Below are 17,319 nucleotides of genomic sequence, written 5' to 3'. Positions count from 1 at the left end.
CACACCAGTGTTTATAGCAGTGTTGCTCACTATTGCCAAGAGATGGAAACAGCCCAAATGTCTGTCAATGGATGAGTAGCTAAAGAAGCTGTGGTATATACATATGATGGAATATTACATAGCTGTAAGACAGAATAAAGTCATGAAGCATGGAGCGATGTGGATAAAACTTGAGGCTATTATGCTGAGTGAAATTAGCCAGAAAAAAAGGGACAAATACTGTATTGTCTCACTAATATGAACTATAACATTAATGAGTGAACTCTGAGAGTTGAAGTTAAGAATGCAGGTTATTAAGATATAGAAAATAGGTAGAGATTGGGCATTTGGTGCTGAAGGAATACAGAATGTACAATAGGACTGATTATAAAATTCAGAAATGGATAGCACAATACTATCAGATAGTAGCACAATAATATAAGTACACTGAATGAAGCTGAATGTGAATATGATTGAGAGAGAAGGGTTGGGGTCATGTATGACATCAGAATGAAAGAAAGAGGATAAAGATTGAGACAGTATAATTTAGGAACGCCTAGAATGGACAATGATGGTGATTAAATGTAGAAATATTAAAATGTTTTTGCATGGGGGCGAGAAATGAATTTCAGTATTGCAAGGTGTTGAAAATGGGATGGTATACAGGAAAAAAATACAATCAATGCAAGCTAGGGTCTACAGCCAACAGGAATATTGTAATAAGCTTCATTGAATGTAACAAAGGCATTAGGCCAAATTAAATATCACCAAGTAGGGGATATAGGGGAGGGGTATGGATTCTTTGCAGAAGAAAGGAAATGTGTTCATATAGAGTATGGTGGCAAAGGCATGGCTATTTACTTAGGTTGGATTGTATGATGTATGAATAAAACTCTTTAAAAATGAACAGAGAGAAATGAATGCTAGAGAAAATGTGGAGAAAGAGATGTACCTATTCTCTTTTGGTAGGGAAGCTGAGAGGTGCAGCCCTTGGGCAGTGTGGTGGTTCCACAGGAGGCAAGGAGTGGGGTTGCCATATGATCCTGTAACCTCGTTGCTAGATGAATACCTGCAGGTACTGAGTTGGGGACACATATGGACATTTGCACACTGGTGTGTATGCCAGCAGTATTCATAATTTGCAATGGACAAAGGTGGCCTAAGGATACACGACTGAAGAATGGTAGGGGGAACTGTGGAATAAACATACCACAGACTACTGAGCAGCTACAAGAAGGAATGAAGTTGGGAGGCATGCAACTAGGTGAATGAACCTTGAGGACAGTATGTTGCATAAAATGTCAGAAACAAAGACAAACATTAACATGCCTCACACATATGAACTAACTATAATATACAAACCCAGACAACTGAAGTCAAGAGCATGGGTTATCAGGTTGGAGGCTATTCTAAAGGGTCCTAAATTTTCAGCTTTTACAGCAGTCACATCTGTTCTAGAATTGTAACTGTTATTTTTACATTTTGAGATACTGAGCTATTTGTGTATAACCTGGTCACTCAGGTATTTATGTGACACTTGAGACTCAGTTAGACCTCTGAAGCTATGAAAGTTGGCATTACCTCATATAACAACTATTAAAAAATTTAAAAAGTGATCAGACTTTGACTAGAGATATGAATGAAGCTGATCTGGATAGGAATAAGTAAATTAGATACAGGGTAAAGGATCATATGGTCTGTATTTTAAAACTTCAACTTCTGTGTTAGACCAAAGGGAGAGATGTTTATTTGGTGCAAAATTTTTTGTTTTGGGCAATGCATTATCTAATTTAACTTGTATGATCAATTTATTTGAATATCATAATTACATGGAATCTTGAATAGGGCATGAGATCTTGTTTATTTGTACAGGTTAGTGTGATGCCTGATATATCTCAGAATAACTTGGGCAGAAAATAAAAAAGTATTTGCAAGGTCCCCTTGGGGCACTGGGGAGAAAGGAAGAAATATTAAACTTCTCTATCTGGGGAATTCCTGATATTCTTGCAAACAGTGAGAACTACCAATTCAATAGGCTGAGCCCTGTATCTCGGGTTTGTCCCTATGAAACTTATTCCTGCAAAGGATAACCTAAGCCTATTTATAATTATGCCTGTGTCACCTCCAGAGAATCTCTTTTGTTGCTCAGATGTGGTCTCTCTCTTTAAGCCAACTTGGCAGGTGAACTCACTGCCCTCCCCCCTATGTGGGACATGACTCCTAGTGGTATAAATCTCCCTGGTAGCATGGGGCAGGACTCCCAGGATGAGTTGGGATTCAGCATCATGAGACTGAGAAAGCCTTCTTGACCAAAAGGGGGAAGAGAAAAATGAGACAAAATAAAATTTCAGTGGCTGAGAGATTTCAACAGAATCTAGAGGTTATCCTCGAGGTGATTCTTACACATTACATAGATATTCCTTTTTAGTTTATGGTGCACTGTAGTGGCTGGAAGGAAGTACCTGAAACTGTTGAACTGTGTTTCAGTAGCCTTGATTCTTGAAGATAATTGTAAAACTATATAGCTTTCACAGTGTGATTGTGTGACTGCGAAAACCTTGTGTCTGATGTTCCTTTTATCCAGGGTATGGACAGATGAGTAAAAAAATTAGGATAAATGAATAAGTAAATATTAGGGAGGGATAAGAGGTAAAAAAAAAAAAAAAAAGAAGGAAAAGAGTAGATTGAAATACCAGTGTCAATGAGAGGGAGGGGTGAAGGGTATACAATGGATGAGCTTTATCTTTTCCTTCTGTTACTGGAGTATTGCAAATGTTCAAAAAATTATCATGGTGATGAAATACATAACTATGTGATGATATTGTTAGCCATTGATTGTATACTGTGGATGGACTGTATGTGTGTAAATATTTTATTTTAAATATTAAATATCAATTAAATTAAAAATCAATTAAAATATTTTTAGAGAAATCAATAGTGCTTCTATATACTAGTAATGAGCAATCTGAGGAGGAAACCAAAGGGAAAAAATCCATTTACAATAGCAACCAAAAGAATAAAATATTTAGGAATAAATTTAACCAAGGCCACAACAGACCTATACACAGAAAACTACAATAAATTGCTAAAAGAAATCAAAGAAGACCTTAATAAATGGAAAGACATACCATGTTCATTGATTGGAAGATTAAATATAGTTAAGATGTCAGTTCTACCCAAAATGATTTATAGATTCAATGCAATATCAGTTAAAATCCCAAGAACTTACTTTGGGAAATAGAAAAACCAATAATCAAATTTACGTCAAAGGACAGGGAGCCCCAAATAGCTAAAATATCTTGAGAAAGAAAAATGAAGTGGGAGGTCTTGCACTGCCCGACTTTGAAGCATATTACAAAGCTACAATGGTCAAAGCAGCTTGGTATTGCATAAAGATAGATGGACTTACCAGTACTCAATGGAATAAAATTGAGTGTTCAGAGGTGGAACTCATATTTATGCATTTGATCTTGGATAAGGCAGTCAAGTTGACTCAGCTGGGACAGAGCAGCCTCTTCAACAAATGGTGCTTGGAGACCTGGATATCCATATCCAAAAGAATGAAAGAGGACCCCTATCTCACACCTTACACAAAAATTAGCTCAAAATGGATCAAAGACCTAAACATTAGAACTAAGACCATAAACTTTTAGAAGAAAATGTAAGGAAATATCTGAAAGAACTTGTGAAAGGAGATGATTTCCTAGACCTGCACCCAAAGCACAAGCAATGAAAGAAGAAATAGATAAATGGGATCTCCTCAAAATTAAACACTTTTGTCCATCAAAGATCTTTATCAGCAAAGTAAGAGAGCAGCCTACACAATGGGAGACAATATTTGGAAACCACATATCAGGTAAGAGTTTAATATTCAGAATATATAAAGAGATCTACAACTCAACAATAAAAAGACAAACAACCCAATTTTTTAAAAGGGTAAAACACATGAACAGACACTTTTCTGAAGAGGAATGACTAAAAGGCAGATGAAAAGATGCTCAACTTCACTGGCTATTATAGAAATGCAATTCAAAACCACAATGAAATACCACTTCACACCCACCAGGTAGCTATTATAAAAAAGACAGGGGTTGGTGAGGATGAGGAAAAATCAGAACCCTCATATATTGCTAGAAGTGTAAAATGGTACAGCTATGATGGAAAACAGATTGGCAATTCCTCAAAAAATTAAATATGGAATTACATATGACCCAGCAATTTCACTCCTAGGTGTACACCAAAGGGAATTTAACATGTGTTTACACAAAAACCTGTACATGACTGTTCATAGGAAATAATCCATATGCTCATCAACTGACGGAGAAATAAAATGTGGTATATTCATGCATTGGGCCATTATTTGCTATGAAAATGAATAAGTACCGATACTTGTTATAACATGGATGAACCTTGAGACCACTATACTAAATGAAAGAAGCCTGACACATTATATGATACCATTTATATGAAATGTTCAGAATAGGCAAATCTATAGAGTCAGAAAGTAGATTAGTGGTTGCCTGGGAATGGGTGAAGAGGGAAATTTGGACTGCTAATAGGTACAAGGTATCTTTATGGGGTAATGGAAATGTTTTGGAATTAGATTGTGGTGATGGTTGTACAACATGGTGAATATATTAAAAGCCACTGGACTGTAAGCTTTAAAATGGTTAGTTTTATATTATGTGAAAAGTATATCAATTAAAGATTTAAAAAAATTATGTCCCTAAACTTGGAATAAATCCTAAGCCATTGCTCTAGATCAAAGCAATAGACCTAGAGCAGTTTCCTGTTTACAAAGGCACAAAATGGCTCAACAAAATTAATCAGTGCTCTTCTCCTCCAAAACTGGTTAGCTGTGATTTCAGTATTCACATACAATTTATGGTACTTTCCCCTTTTGAGCGTGCATACATTAGGTCAATTGAAAAACAATTGTTTGGGTCAGAATACATCTAATTCTTACATCTCTGTATTTGGGTGCCTAGCGCACAAACATATTTCTATCTTAAAAAAACAACCCCTGGGGCTGGCAATGGTGGCACAGGCAGAGTTCTCACCTGCCATCCCGGTGCCTGCCCATGTGAAAAAAAAAAAAAAGAATAGAAAAAAAAAAAAACACCCCCCGATTCTGTCCTTCCTTACCCTGCTTAGTTTTCTCCATACTACTTATCACCAGAATGTAAGTTCCTTAAGTTATTGATAGGATTTTGTTCTCAGCTCTATCTTCAATTATAAAATTGCTTGGTATCCAGTAGGAATGTCATAGATATCTTAATGAAATGCGGAATGAATATTTATCAAGCATATAGAGTTTGATAATGGTCCAAAACTCATAACATATTTGAGAGTTCCACTGTATCATGCATAAAATTTAAGATAACCATGTGGTACAGTGCTTACAGAAACTTAACATATAATAAAACGTTGATGGAAAAGATAAAGCAGGGGAATGCTTATAGATTTTAAATCTACAGAAATTTTCCATCTGTTTAAATGGGGGTAGATGCCAGTTTTGTGATACTTTAAGAAAACAAGTAATTTTACTACCAATTCATCCTTTGGAAAAGGAAACGATTCCCTCCCATGTAAGAACGAAACCCCAGGATACTGGCCCTGGTCCTGAAGGGCGTTTGGATTTGCTGTGGCCTGACCCGTTAAAGTCATACTCAAGTCATTACACCTCACTTCTCTTCTTATGGGAAATACTAAATAGTATAATAAACCTTACTAAGAGGTGCTCAGTGCTATTGACATTAACTCTTTCAGGAAAAAGTTTTAGTATTCTTCCTCTGTGATTTATTTGTTCACAATCCACTAGAATGCTTCTGATCATAGGTTCCATTACTCTTTGGTTACTTGGCTCCTGGTTACATGGATGTTCTGATCTGAATAGAGACCAAGTATTCCTTAACATTGGCAAATATTTGCACACTAAGGGGAACACTTTCCTCTGAATGCTTATGGAGAGACCACCATGGTAACATTGTATTTAATTTAATATATGTCTTGTATGTAGTGGCTAAAGGTATCAAATACTAAATGAAGACTGACTTTGCTGTTAATTTGATTACATACCTACATACACACTAAAGATTAATTTGTTCCTTTACACAGTTTCCTTGGAGAGGGAACAGAGTTTGAAATGTCTTTGAGATGTTAATTGTTCTCAGATTTAGGATGATTTTCCAGCCACAGTTCACCAATAACTCACAAATGTAACTGTTACTAAAGAAATAAGTAACAGCCAAAAACTGGTTAGTCAAAATCCCAATAAAAACATAATCAGGAAGTACTTCTTATTGCGATAAAAATAATTTGATTTAGGGAGTCCTTAAAATGTTTTCTTGTATGATTAAAATTCACATGAAACTTCCCAGAGAATATTGCTTTTTCTACTGTTGTCAACATATGTAACTAAAACTCTGAGAAACACTTTAACAATTATAATCTATGTAAAAAGTTACACCATTCTGACAGCCAACACTTCGGAAAACCAACTTATAATTCCAATTTAAATGTATATGATGATTTAGTTTTCAAAGTGCTTTAATGAACTTATTTGATAAAACAAACACTTCACCATTTGGTAAAATAGTTTTCCTCACAATTTTTAAGATAATTTTGAGATGTATTTGAATAAATAAGATTTTAGTTTTAAATGCAAGGGAGTGATCCATGATTTTTTTTAGAAGAAAATTTTTCTTTTAGAAAATATCCTTATGTGATATACTCCTTTTGTAACATTATAAGCTGGGTCATCCCAGTCATGTCCTACAACTGGTGACATCTTGTGCTAGCTAGAAAATGGCCAGTGAAACAGACGGGCTTAGTACCAGGCCTGGAGTTGAACAACTCAGATGCTGTCCATCCTCTGCCCCGGTCCCACCTTTTCCATCTAGAAATAACAGTCATGCCTGAAAGTAAAAACAGCAATAAAACTGACAAATTTAACACTTATAAATTATCAAAATTACAAATCAAATTCAGATGAACTCCTAATGGTAAGATACCACTGGCGGCCAAAATAAAAAATGAACATCAATTCAGCCTCTCAAAGGAGGTCAGTAACTGCTGGCTTGTAACCATGAATGGAAGTATGCTATCCAGAGATTTTTCAGTAGGAAAAAAGGCAGGGGCATTTTAGCAGAGAGAAATATTAAACAAAATGGTTGAGATAGAATTGTTTTATAATGGTAGGTTCTGTCAATTTTGTCCTCAAATAAGTAGTTAATTGTTTTGGCATGACATTCAAGGTTCTGCCATTTGGTAAAATCAGTTAAGTCCAACTGCTTTCTTTGGTTTATGTTGTTAGGCTGTTGGAATTTTTCTAAAATGATTGTCTCTTATAATCCGCTATTAAATGGTTCTACAGTGTCCATTCAAATTCTGTTGAGAGTTACTTCTTTTTATATAATCTTGAATTAATGGTGATCATAGGAAAAGGAACCAGTATTAAAACTGGGATTCATATTCTCAAATGGCAAACTAACTAGGAGTGTTCGTTAGGGTTTAGAGATAGCCAAGTTTCAGTCCCTTTGCCAGAAGAATAAAATATATTCTCTGAAAATAATTTTTGAAAATTCTTTGCTGTTGTATGAAATGTTTACAAATAACCCTTTTCTCTCTATCTCCTGTTCTCCTCCCCTTCTTCACACCTTGCTCAAACATCTGTCTTAACAGTGCTATTTGAATCCTGGAATATTTTAGCGAATGAGGGGTAAGTAAACCTATGCCTATGATTTGTTTTTGTTTTTGTTTTGGCAGGGGTGCAGGGGGGTATGGTGGGGTTCAAGAAATGATTCTTTTAAAAATAAGACAACTTGGATCAAGTAAAATAAATTCTAGCAATACTTACTACTTTGAACTTTAAAAATTATGCCTTGTTTGTATATATTGTAACAAGCTTGCAAGCACAATAATACAATATATGAATAATAGTTTTAAAATACAGTTCTTCCATTGATTGTACACTTTAGATGAGCACATGATATGTGAATATATAATATATATCAATTAAAAAAAACAGGTAATGGGCTAAATTTGGCCCACAGGCTATAGTTCACCAAACCCTGGTTTACACCTTCATTTTGGTGGAGCACATTCTCCAGTAGCTTTTTGAGAAAGAATACAGGTCAGATCATTGTTTTAAGAGTATTTGATGCTTGATAAAATTACTGTTCTACCCTCATATTTTTTTTTTTTTTTTTTTTTTTTTTTTTTTAGAGAGAGGGAGGAAGGGAAGGAAAGACAGAGAGAAGGAAGGAAGGATGGAAGGAAGGAAGGGAGGAAGAAAGGGAAACATCTTTAAACATTTTTCTTGTTTTATTATATTTTGTTTGTTTGTTTGTTTCTTACATGGGCTGGGGCCGGGAATCGAACCGGGGTCCTCCGGCATAGCAGGCAAGCACTCTTGCCCGCTGAGCCACCGCGGCCCGCCCCATACCCTCATATTTTGATAATCAAAATAGTTTGGCTGGATATTTAATACTAGGTTGGCAGTATTTCCTCAGAATTTTCAGGTAAAAAAAAAAGATACATTTCTTTTGTTCTCCTTTAATTATCCAAGCATGAAATAATAAATGGAGTTTGAAATCTCCAACAATCCTAAATTATAATTTTTAAAATGTTTAAATGGTTCTCTGCCCTTCTTCATGATGAATGGTTATGTTCCTTGGATATAGAGGGAGCCTGCTCATTATACCAAAGCCTGTAAGAATATTAGATTTTTCTTTTAAAGTCTTACACAGATTACTCAGTAGGAATTTGTGTTATAATCAGTAGAGTATAATGCCTAAGTCTAATTCACTATGTTTGGGTCCAGTCAAATTACATTGCTAGTATTTCAAATAGTGGCAATTTTGTTTATTTACTGTGGAATTTCCTACAAGAAAAGAAGTTTAAAAAGGGACAAATGAGAACAATGCAAAAATGTCAGAAGCAACATTATAACTTCAAATGTTTCTGTGCTTTTTTTTTTTATAATTTCCCTTGTTCTTATTGCTTCTATATTGGCATCAGCGTGAAGACCATTATAAAAATCAAACACCATCCCAGTATTTGGTGTCCAAGAGCAGTGTGTTCCAAGAGTGGGGAATGAGGGCGAGCCACCCTTGGTGTAGGCAGTAAGGGGTGCATGGTCTGTAGAGAATTTACAAACAATAAAACCCATAAAAAGTCAGTCTGATTTTTATTATCAGCAGCAAAGCTAAACAATGACAGTGATAAAATACTCATTCCTATTGGGCAGAGGCTCCCACTCTCCCTTTGTATAAGAGCTCCAACTACCCACCCACTACACTGAGATATTTAATGCAGAAGGAAACAATTTTCACCTTCATTTTTGATTTTTAAAAAATACATAGAAAAGAATATATCAATAATAATGAAGGCAGCCTAGATTTTGTCATAACTTTACCACCATCGTTTTTAAAAATCACAAATAAGTGTCTAAGGAAATAAATGAAAGACCAAAACAGGCCATACTTGTATTTGATGTTTGAGGTCTGGCTATACCCCTTCAAGATAGTGGGAACTGTGATCAAGAAGCAATCTGGGGGCTGTGACTCTGTCCTTCAGCAGCTCTCTGGTCCCACAGGTCTCCCATAGTGTGCGCACCCATATAGCACCGTGATTCTAGCATTTAAAGATACATATTTTTCATACAACGTAACTCTAAGTGAAGGCTACTACTGCAGCTATACTTTAGTGGGCTACTTAAGGACATTTCAATCATAATTTTATTACAAGACTTTTTTGTTAACTTTGCGTGGAGTATAGAAGTAAACCCCTCTAAGGATCGGACTCCGTTATAATTCATTCTAAGACTTAGTATAAGATTTTTTTTTAATGTAAGGCATCCGTTCTCAAATAAGCATTCATCACTTTATTGGCCTTCATATATAAATATATAAACAGTATAAACAAGGCAACTGTTATAGCAATAAAGTCCTTATTATGAATTTTTGCTGTCTCGTTGGACCCTGAGGTCATGAAGAAGTGAGTAACTGAGGGACAAAAAATACATTAACGTAAGAAAGCATTAAAGCACAAAAAACACCTTAATCAATGTTCTTACCTCCCATGGTTCCCATACTTAGAGAATTCTCCATTATCTAAAACACTCTAGAATTAGGGAAGGGACTAGTATGTTACAGAGGCAAATATTTTTCCTTTCAAATGCTGTTATAGGGGAAGAGAAAAAGAATTTAGTGAAAGAAAAAAACAAACATTATTTCATACACATGCAAAAAGGCAAACACAATGACAAAATATGTAGACTCAGGAAAGCATATAAAAAAGAGTAAAATCTATTAGTAGTATATGTAAAGAAATCATTTTACTATCCTTGGCGGAGGGGCCTTACTTTTTCTTACCTTTCGAGGATGGTGACTACACCAGAATGCCCAGATGTTCACTTCTTTTGTGTGTGTGTATGCTGTATAGTGGGGGTCATACTTCATTCTTTCCCCAGAAAAAGGGAGCTATAAGTCTTTAAGCACAGTAGTGATAGTTTAGGTCTGAGATGAAGTGATCAGGGTCAATGGCAGTAAAGAAAATAACATTAACAACAAAAAATTAGTAGCTGCCCCAGTTAAAGAAAAAAATGGGTTCAGGAGGTAAGTGGGTGACTAATTGTGCAAGTATCCATAAGTCAGGTGGGTTTTATTACTCCTCCTACCCAACTATTACTTAGAGTGTAAATACTCAACTTTGGTTTAAGTTTGCGAAGGTAACAATATCTCAGTTTTGAAGATCATTATAATGGGATGTTAGCCATGATTGAAAAATATGGTAAAAAAACAACAAGTCAATCTACATTTGGTGGGCTTAGTTCAATGCTTAGTTCTTAATTCCACATGGAAGCATATGTTTTGTAACAATAACAACAACAAAAAATTCTTCAAGGAAAATTTTAGCAAAAATTCCTTTTGTGAATTTACAACATCAATGTCGTCTGGCCCGTTTGCAAATAGGCCACAGTGACTAAGCAGGTTGTAGAGAAGAACATATCTCTGGGTTAAGCCAGGCAGATTATTAGCTAAAGATCCTCTGGCTATATTTCAGGCTCCACAGGCATACTGCACAAAACTAGATCACGTCACAACCAATGTTCTTCTCCTTAACTGTTAGAATGCTTTAGTGTTACTCTATAATTGTTTCCTGTTCCATCTAACTGCGTCCATTTCTCCCTATTTTAATAGTATAAGAGATATGTGCATGGATAGGGCAGGAAAGAGATGAAAACTTACATTCCAAGATATTAGCAAACCAATAATAGAACATTCTATTAAAAAACCAATTCCAGAAAAAGAGCAGAGGCCATATTTAAAGTCAAGACTGGCCATTCAACTTCTGTGGGCTCTGAGGACCTTAAACCTCAATCCACAAACTCAGCCACTTTGCCCACAAACTGCATTTTTGGCACAAATTTTCAACTGTGTCAAAACATATGCAGCAGGTGACTCCTCCTCTGAGATAAGCAGTATTTAGCTGGCTCTTCTTTTTTTTTTTTTTTTAATACATGGGCAGGCACCAGGAAATGAACCCGGGTCTCCGTCATGGCAGGCAAGAATTCTGTCACTGAGCCACCATCACACTGCCCTATTTTTTATTTATTTATTTTTCTGGCTCTTCTTTTAAGATTAATGAAAAATACTTATATGTGAGAATAATAATGTATACATGAACATATTATAGTACTCTTATAATATATTTAGTATTTCATAATAATATACTTTTGATTGATATTTTAGTATATTAGCCTAATCTTAGCAGTTCTGTGCTTCAGATATGCTTGGAAAAAATTTATAACACACTTATAAATGGAAATATTTAAACATTACAAATTGTTGGAAAAAAACGTTTCTCTTTAATCATTACGAAATATAAAACTCTCCAAATACACTTTAGAAGATATATACATCTACAGTATGCAAAAGGACTAAGGATTCCTTTCCTTCTTCCTCTATCCTGAAGGAAGAGCTAATGAGCTTATGTTTTAATTTTTAACAGATTAGAAAAAATGAATCCTTTTACATATCTACTAAATAAAAAGTGATATTATTAACTGCCTAAGTTCTTAAGTCACTTGGTTTTCTAGACACTTCAATGGAATCAGGAGTCATTGATCCAAGCCCAACTCCAAGACTGGAGCGTCGTAATGATAGTTCCAAGGCAGAAATCTGACGTAACTCTTTGCGACACAACTTTACAGGTGTGACACCATGAAGCTGTCCAACATTTCCCACTGGCTGAATTTGGGGTGATGGTCGACTGTGAGATTTTGTAAACTGATTTTCATCTATTTCTGTTTTATCATCACTGCTTAACAAATGCCCACTAGTGGGTGCTAGAGAGCTATAAATTGGAGGTAATTCTGGCACATCTTCCCAAAGCTTCTGAGGATTTGGTTGTGTCTTTAAACAGCTTGCTGAGTTTTCTATTTCTCTTTCTCTTTCACTTAATTTCATATTTTCAGTTCTGGATGCCCATTTTAATTCTTCAGAAAGTATGCCTGCTTCTTCTGGATTCGGGACTCTATCTCCAGCATCATGATCTAAAAATAATCCAAAAAGCAAAACCATCAGAGATTATTTCCTCAAAATTAGGTATTTCAAAATTAGGTAATCACAGTATTCTAACAAAACTATATTAGTATTGTCTAGTATAAATTATGTTCTTCAGCTTTTTTTGTTAAATGGTTTCTTTCTAGGCCAAAACAAGTGTGAGTAGGTATGAATTATTTTTTTCACTTATAGGCATCTTGCATGTGAATAACTCAGGACTTTAATTCATAGAACAGAGCTGAGAAACAGTCTTCTAAGGATTTGTGTGCTCTCTGGAAATACAGTTATGCCTTGGGCCTCCTTGGTACTTCTATGCGGCTACTCTCTCCTAGGCTTGCCACGGGCGAATCACATTCCAAATCCTGGCCTAGACTGAATGAAGCCAGTGCTGGAGAATGCTGGGTCTGTTTATTGCCAGAGATCCTTCTGGGACTTGGCATTATGTGGGTCAAAATCTGGTCTTCACTGGCACCCAGCACAATGGGGTCCTGCTGTCTTAATGAACTCCTAAGTGCCCTCTACAACTTCCACCATCAAAATGGAGACATGCCCCCTCAGTGGGGGACACTCTGATGAATGAGTGATTCAGAGCAAGTGAAGAGATAAAAACACCAGGTTCTTGAGTCACAGGATCACCTAAATATCAAAGACAAAATCTGCTTAAGTGAAAGTCCATGTGGGTACTAGATCTTACATGATGAAAAATGCCAACTTTAACAACATATGTTGCTACATGCTTAGTAAATTTATAATCCTACGAAGACTAAATTTAAAACAGATTGCAGATTTGGCTATTCTCAACCCAAATCTGGCCTCCACAATATGCTTTACTTGACCCAAAATGTAAATATTGGAAAGTTTCATATAAAAATCTAGATTTACTGTTTTTCTAGAAAATTAGTCTAACCAACAACACCAGGTGCACATTCCTGTGGGGCAATAAGCAGCCAGAGCAGAGTTGCGACTGCCCATGCAGATGACTGCTGCAGTCCCCACAACTCACTCTGGTTTCCTTGGGTCCCTTTAGCATTTTAGATTGAGATCCCTGGTTTAAAACATAAATGATTTCCTAGTTTTTAAAATTCTCTCAACAGCAAAAAGCCTGAACTAGCAAATAACAAAGAGGCTCACATAGTCACAAAATCGACTATGGACAGTGGCTCCCAAACTTTGCTGCACATTAGTCACCAGAAGCTTTTAAAAATCTGATGCTTAGGTCACAGGGTCTGGGGAAGGGAGCTAAGCATTCAACTTTTAAAAATTCCTATGTTAACGAGTAGAGATAAGCTCACCGGAGAGACTCACTTCCATGGAGTAAAAGCCCGCTTGGATTTTTTACAAAAGAAAGTTTTGTAAAAACTTTCAGGGATCTCTGTTTGGGATGGCGAGCTTTAAGAAAGTAAAATCTAAGCATGCTGAAAGGGTCCCTGCCTATACCAGATAACCGGCCTCTGAGATTTGTTCCTTGACATGGATGAAAGACATTTGCACCTACAAAGGCTAAGTTTAAAAAGTCTTGCTGATCTCCTTTCTGATTTTTACCTACAGACAATTGAGACTGCTTTTGTGAAGTAACCCTTATTAAGAACTCAAATCTAATTAATAGTAGAACTTTGATCTAAAATAATACATTCTGCATCATTTAATCATCCAGATGTTATGAATAAAGGGAGGTTTGTGAATAAAGGGAGGTTTATGATCTCTCCCTGATATTTATATTAAATACGTGCATGTTTTATATTTATATGCATGTACATTTCATTTTTACGCACTCAAATTAATGTGCCAGAACTGTTCTTGGCAATGGCTATCTAAAGATGAACGTGACAGGAGGGCTCCAGCACTAACAGCGTCACAATCCAGGGAAAAACACAGAGAAGCCAATGATGCTGGAAAGTTCTACAAGCACCTAGAAAGGTGGAAACCTTTGGTCTTGGATCTGAAAGGATGAAAAATAAATTTCCAGCTAGGAAAGAGGGACACAGTAGACAAAAGAAATGCCATGTACAAAGTGCAGAGTTGTTTAAAAGAGCCTGGTCCCTAGATGTGGAAGGCATCTAGGGTAGTGGAAAGGGAAAATGAAGAAGGAAAGTAAACTGGTAAGAATATGGGAAGGCAATATGATTTAGAGGGGAAAAGTACACTGACTCTGAGTTTTTAGATTTAAATGCTAATCTTGGCTCTGCCTTTAAGTAGACTGACAGGAAAATCACTACATGTCTCTGGGCTTTTTTCTCTCATCTTTAAACTGAGAAAACTGTGCGAGTTGATGTCTTTCAGCGATGAGAGAAAGCGATGAGAGTATTAAGTATTTTATGTATTATATCTATTTAGGCATCGTTTATCCTAAAACATCTTAAACTAATCATGGGCCATAATTATTAATACATAACTACTATTCAGTCAGAAAAGGCTGAGAATTCTTCCTCCTTAAAAATCATGGACTGTAACTACTAGGTTCTATTTTACTTAATTTGCTTTAAGTGATAGAAAGCAACAACAACAAATGAAAAGAAATTTGTAGAAAAGCTATCTGAATCTTAATAAAGTCACTCAAAAGCAACTGAAATATTAACTGAAAAATGCTTATAGCCATGCAAATGTGTGGTTATCTACAGAATTAAGTACTGATAAGCAAGAAAAAGATTAAAAAGAAAGGAAAAGAAGACGAGACCCTTTTCAACAGAGGTCTGAATCTGATGTCCCAGTGGTTTGAAGCTTTTCCTAAATATGTCTTTATACCTTTTGAATGTCATTTAGCCTATTAACTGAGCTAATTTCAGAAAATAGCTTATCCACCTGCTTAGTTGAATGCAAATCTTTACAGTGGCAAAATGAATGAACTTGATTGCTCGAGATATCTTCCAGCCCTGTGCTTTCTGGGCAATACTTTCAGGCTGTGTTCTCTGTTATACTAAAGAGAGATGATTCCAAGGCCTTACAACCTCTGAAGTTGAGGTACAAACTAGCGAGATCATGAATTTTTCCTAATGTTAATTAGTCCAGACGTACTAATTTGGAAGTCCATAAATAAATATATAAATATTTTTTATAGATTTATATAAATAAATATAAATAAATCATGTAATTGTTTTTTATTGATGTTGGGGGGAAACACTGAGTCTAATACTATAGATATCATTTAACAAAAAAGACTTCAAACAAATTTGAACCCTAATTACTGTTAAATAGCAGCTGTGCTATATGGGGAAAACAATCTGGTAAGTTTCCCCCTTTGAAAGTCACGGAACTGGGCTTCCCTTCTCCCACCATTATTCACGCTCTTCCTTTCCAACCTGGTCCTGGCACAGTGGCGCCCACAAAGGGTGGTGAGAAGAAGGGCCATTCGGCCATCAACAGAATGGTGACCATGGAACACACCATCAACATTACAAGCAAATCCATGGAGTGGACTTCAGGAGCACCCAAAGAGATTCAGAAATTTGCCATGAAGGAGACAGGAGCGCCAGAAGTGTGTACCGATACCAGATTCAACAAAGCTGTATGGGCCAAAGGAATGAGAATGTCCCACACTTTTTCAAGTACGGTTGTCCAGAAAATGTAAAGAGGATGAAGATTCACCAAATAAGCTCTACACATTGGTCACCTGTATACCCATCACCACTTTCATAAACCTACAGAAAGCTACTTGTGGAAGTGTGCTTTGAAAATTATTGCCTTTTTTCCTTTCTTTTCTTTGTATATATATGCTATATTTTACAACAACAAAAAAAAATGGTTTAAAAAACTATAGGCAGTTATAGTAATAGTAGATAAAATAAATTCCCGAAATCAAAAATTTGAAAATACTTAGTAACACAGCTCACTACTATAGCAAAGTTGATATTTGTACTAACTTTTACTTGATATTTTGAGAACATACACAGTTGTGATAATCAAATGGTATTTAAGATAGCGTTTAATATTTAGAATTCAAGAAACTCTGATATCTGTGCCATAGATTTTTTTCCTTCTTTGGTTTAATTTTAACTTGGTTTATGAAACATATTGTACAAACAGGCTTTATGATAATTACTTAGATATTTTTTAAATATTCCTATGGATAAGCTACCTGAGATACCCATTTTAGGTGGTTAAGATTTCCATATGTTAATTGTAAAAATATCTGTATCATCATATTTTCCTGAAATCAGGAAAATATTTTGTAACACAGGTCATTACTATATCAATGCAGATATTTGTAAGAACTTTCTACTTGATATTTTGAGAACATTCAGTTTTAACAGCTGATCAAATGGTATCTAAGTTAGTGTTTAATACTTAGAATTTAAGAACTTTGCTATCTGAATTTGTAGATTTTTCCTTGTTGCCTTAATTTTAAATTGGTTATGAAACTTACTGTGCAAACCGGGCTTTACAATGATTATATGGATACTTTATTTAAATATACCTGTGGTTAAGCTAAGGTACCCATTTTTTTTTTTAATTTTATTAATTAAAAAAAATTACAAGAAAGAAACTCAAACATTCTTATTATATACTCATTCTGTTCTACATATATAATCAGTAACTCACAATATCATCACATAATTGCATATTCATCATCATGATCATTTCTTAGAACATTTGCATAAGACCCATGTTTTGGTGGTTCTAAGTGTATTGTTTGTTTTCTTAAATAAAAAATAAAAAACAAACAAAAAAAATCTACAGAAAGTTAATGTGAATGGACACTAAGCACTGACTATCAAATTTAGTTATAAAATAATTGCACCCCTCACCCTCCATCCCCCCCAAAAAAGTCAGAGAC

The 17,319-nt window shown here is 35.4% G+C and overlaps 1 protein-coding gene and 1 pseudogene across 6 annotated transcripts in view; one reads left to right on the top strand and one right to left on the bottom strand.

Moving 5' to 3' along the window:
- The first annotated feature begins 5,461 nt into the window (after positions 1-5,461).
- LOC143673712 (large ribosomal subunit protein eL31-like) lies at positions 5,462-16,238 on the top strand (annotated as a pseudogene). The gene is made up of 3 exons (XR_013170538.1): positions 5,462-5,959; positions 7,663-7,699; positions 15,860-16,238. The product of XR_013170538.1 is annotated as a large ribosomal subunit protein eL31-like (transcript).
- The window catches only part of KIF27 (kinesin family member 27), a 220,814-nt gene continuing 215,190 nt past the window's right edge, over positions 11,696-17,319 (bottom strand). For 2 of the 5 annotated variants that reach the window (XM_077148573.1, XM_077148572.1), the window contains exon 18: positions 11,700-12,538. In XM_077148573.1, the coding sequence (XP_077004688.1) occupies positions 12,054-12,538 (485 nt within the window). In that variant the 3' untranslated portion in view covers positions 11,700-12,053. Of the gene's footprint in view, positions 12,539-17,319 lie in introns of all 5 variants that reach the window. The other 3 variants (XM_077148574.1, XM_077148575.1, XM_077148571.1) reach the window with 3 other exon arrangements.

The sequence above is a fragment of the Tamandua tetradactyla genome, chromosome 2, assembly GCF_023851605.1.
Source record: "Tamandua tetradactyla isolate mTamTet1 chromosome 2, mTamTet1.pri, whole genome shotgun sequence".
NCBI classification, from domain to species: domain Eukaryota; kingdom Metazoa; phylum Chordata; class Mammalia; order Pilosa; family Myrmecophagidae; genus Tamandua; species Tamandua tetradactyla.
Note: the sequence above shows the minus strand (reverse complement) of the source record. Positions and strands in the feature narration are given on the sequence as shown.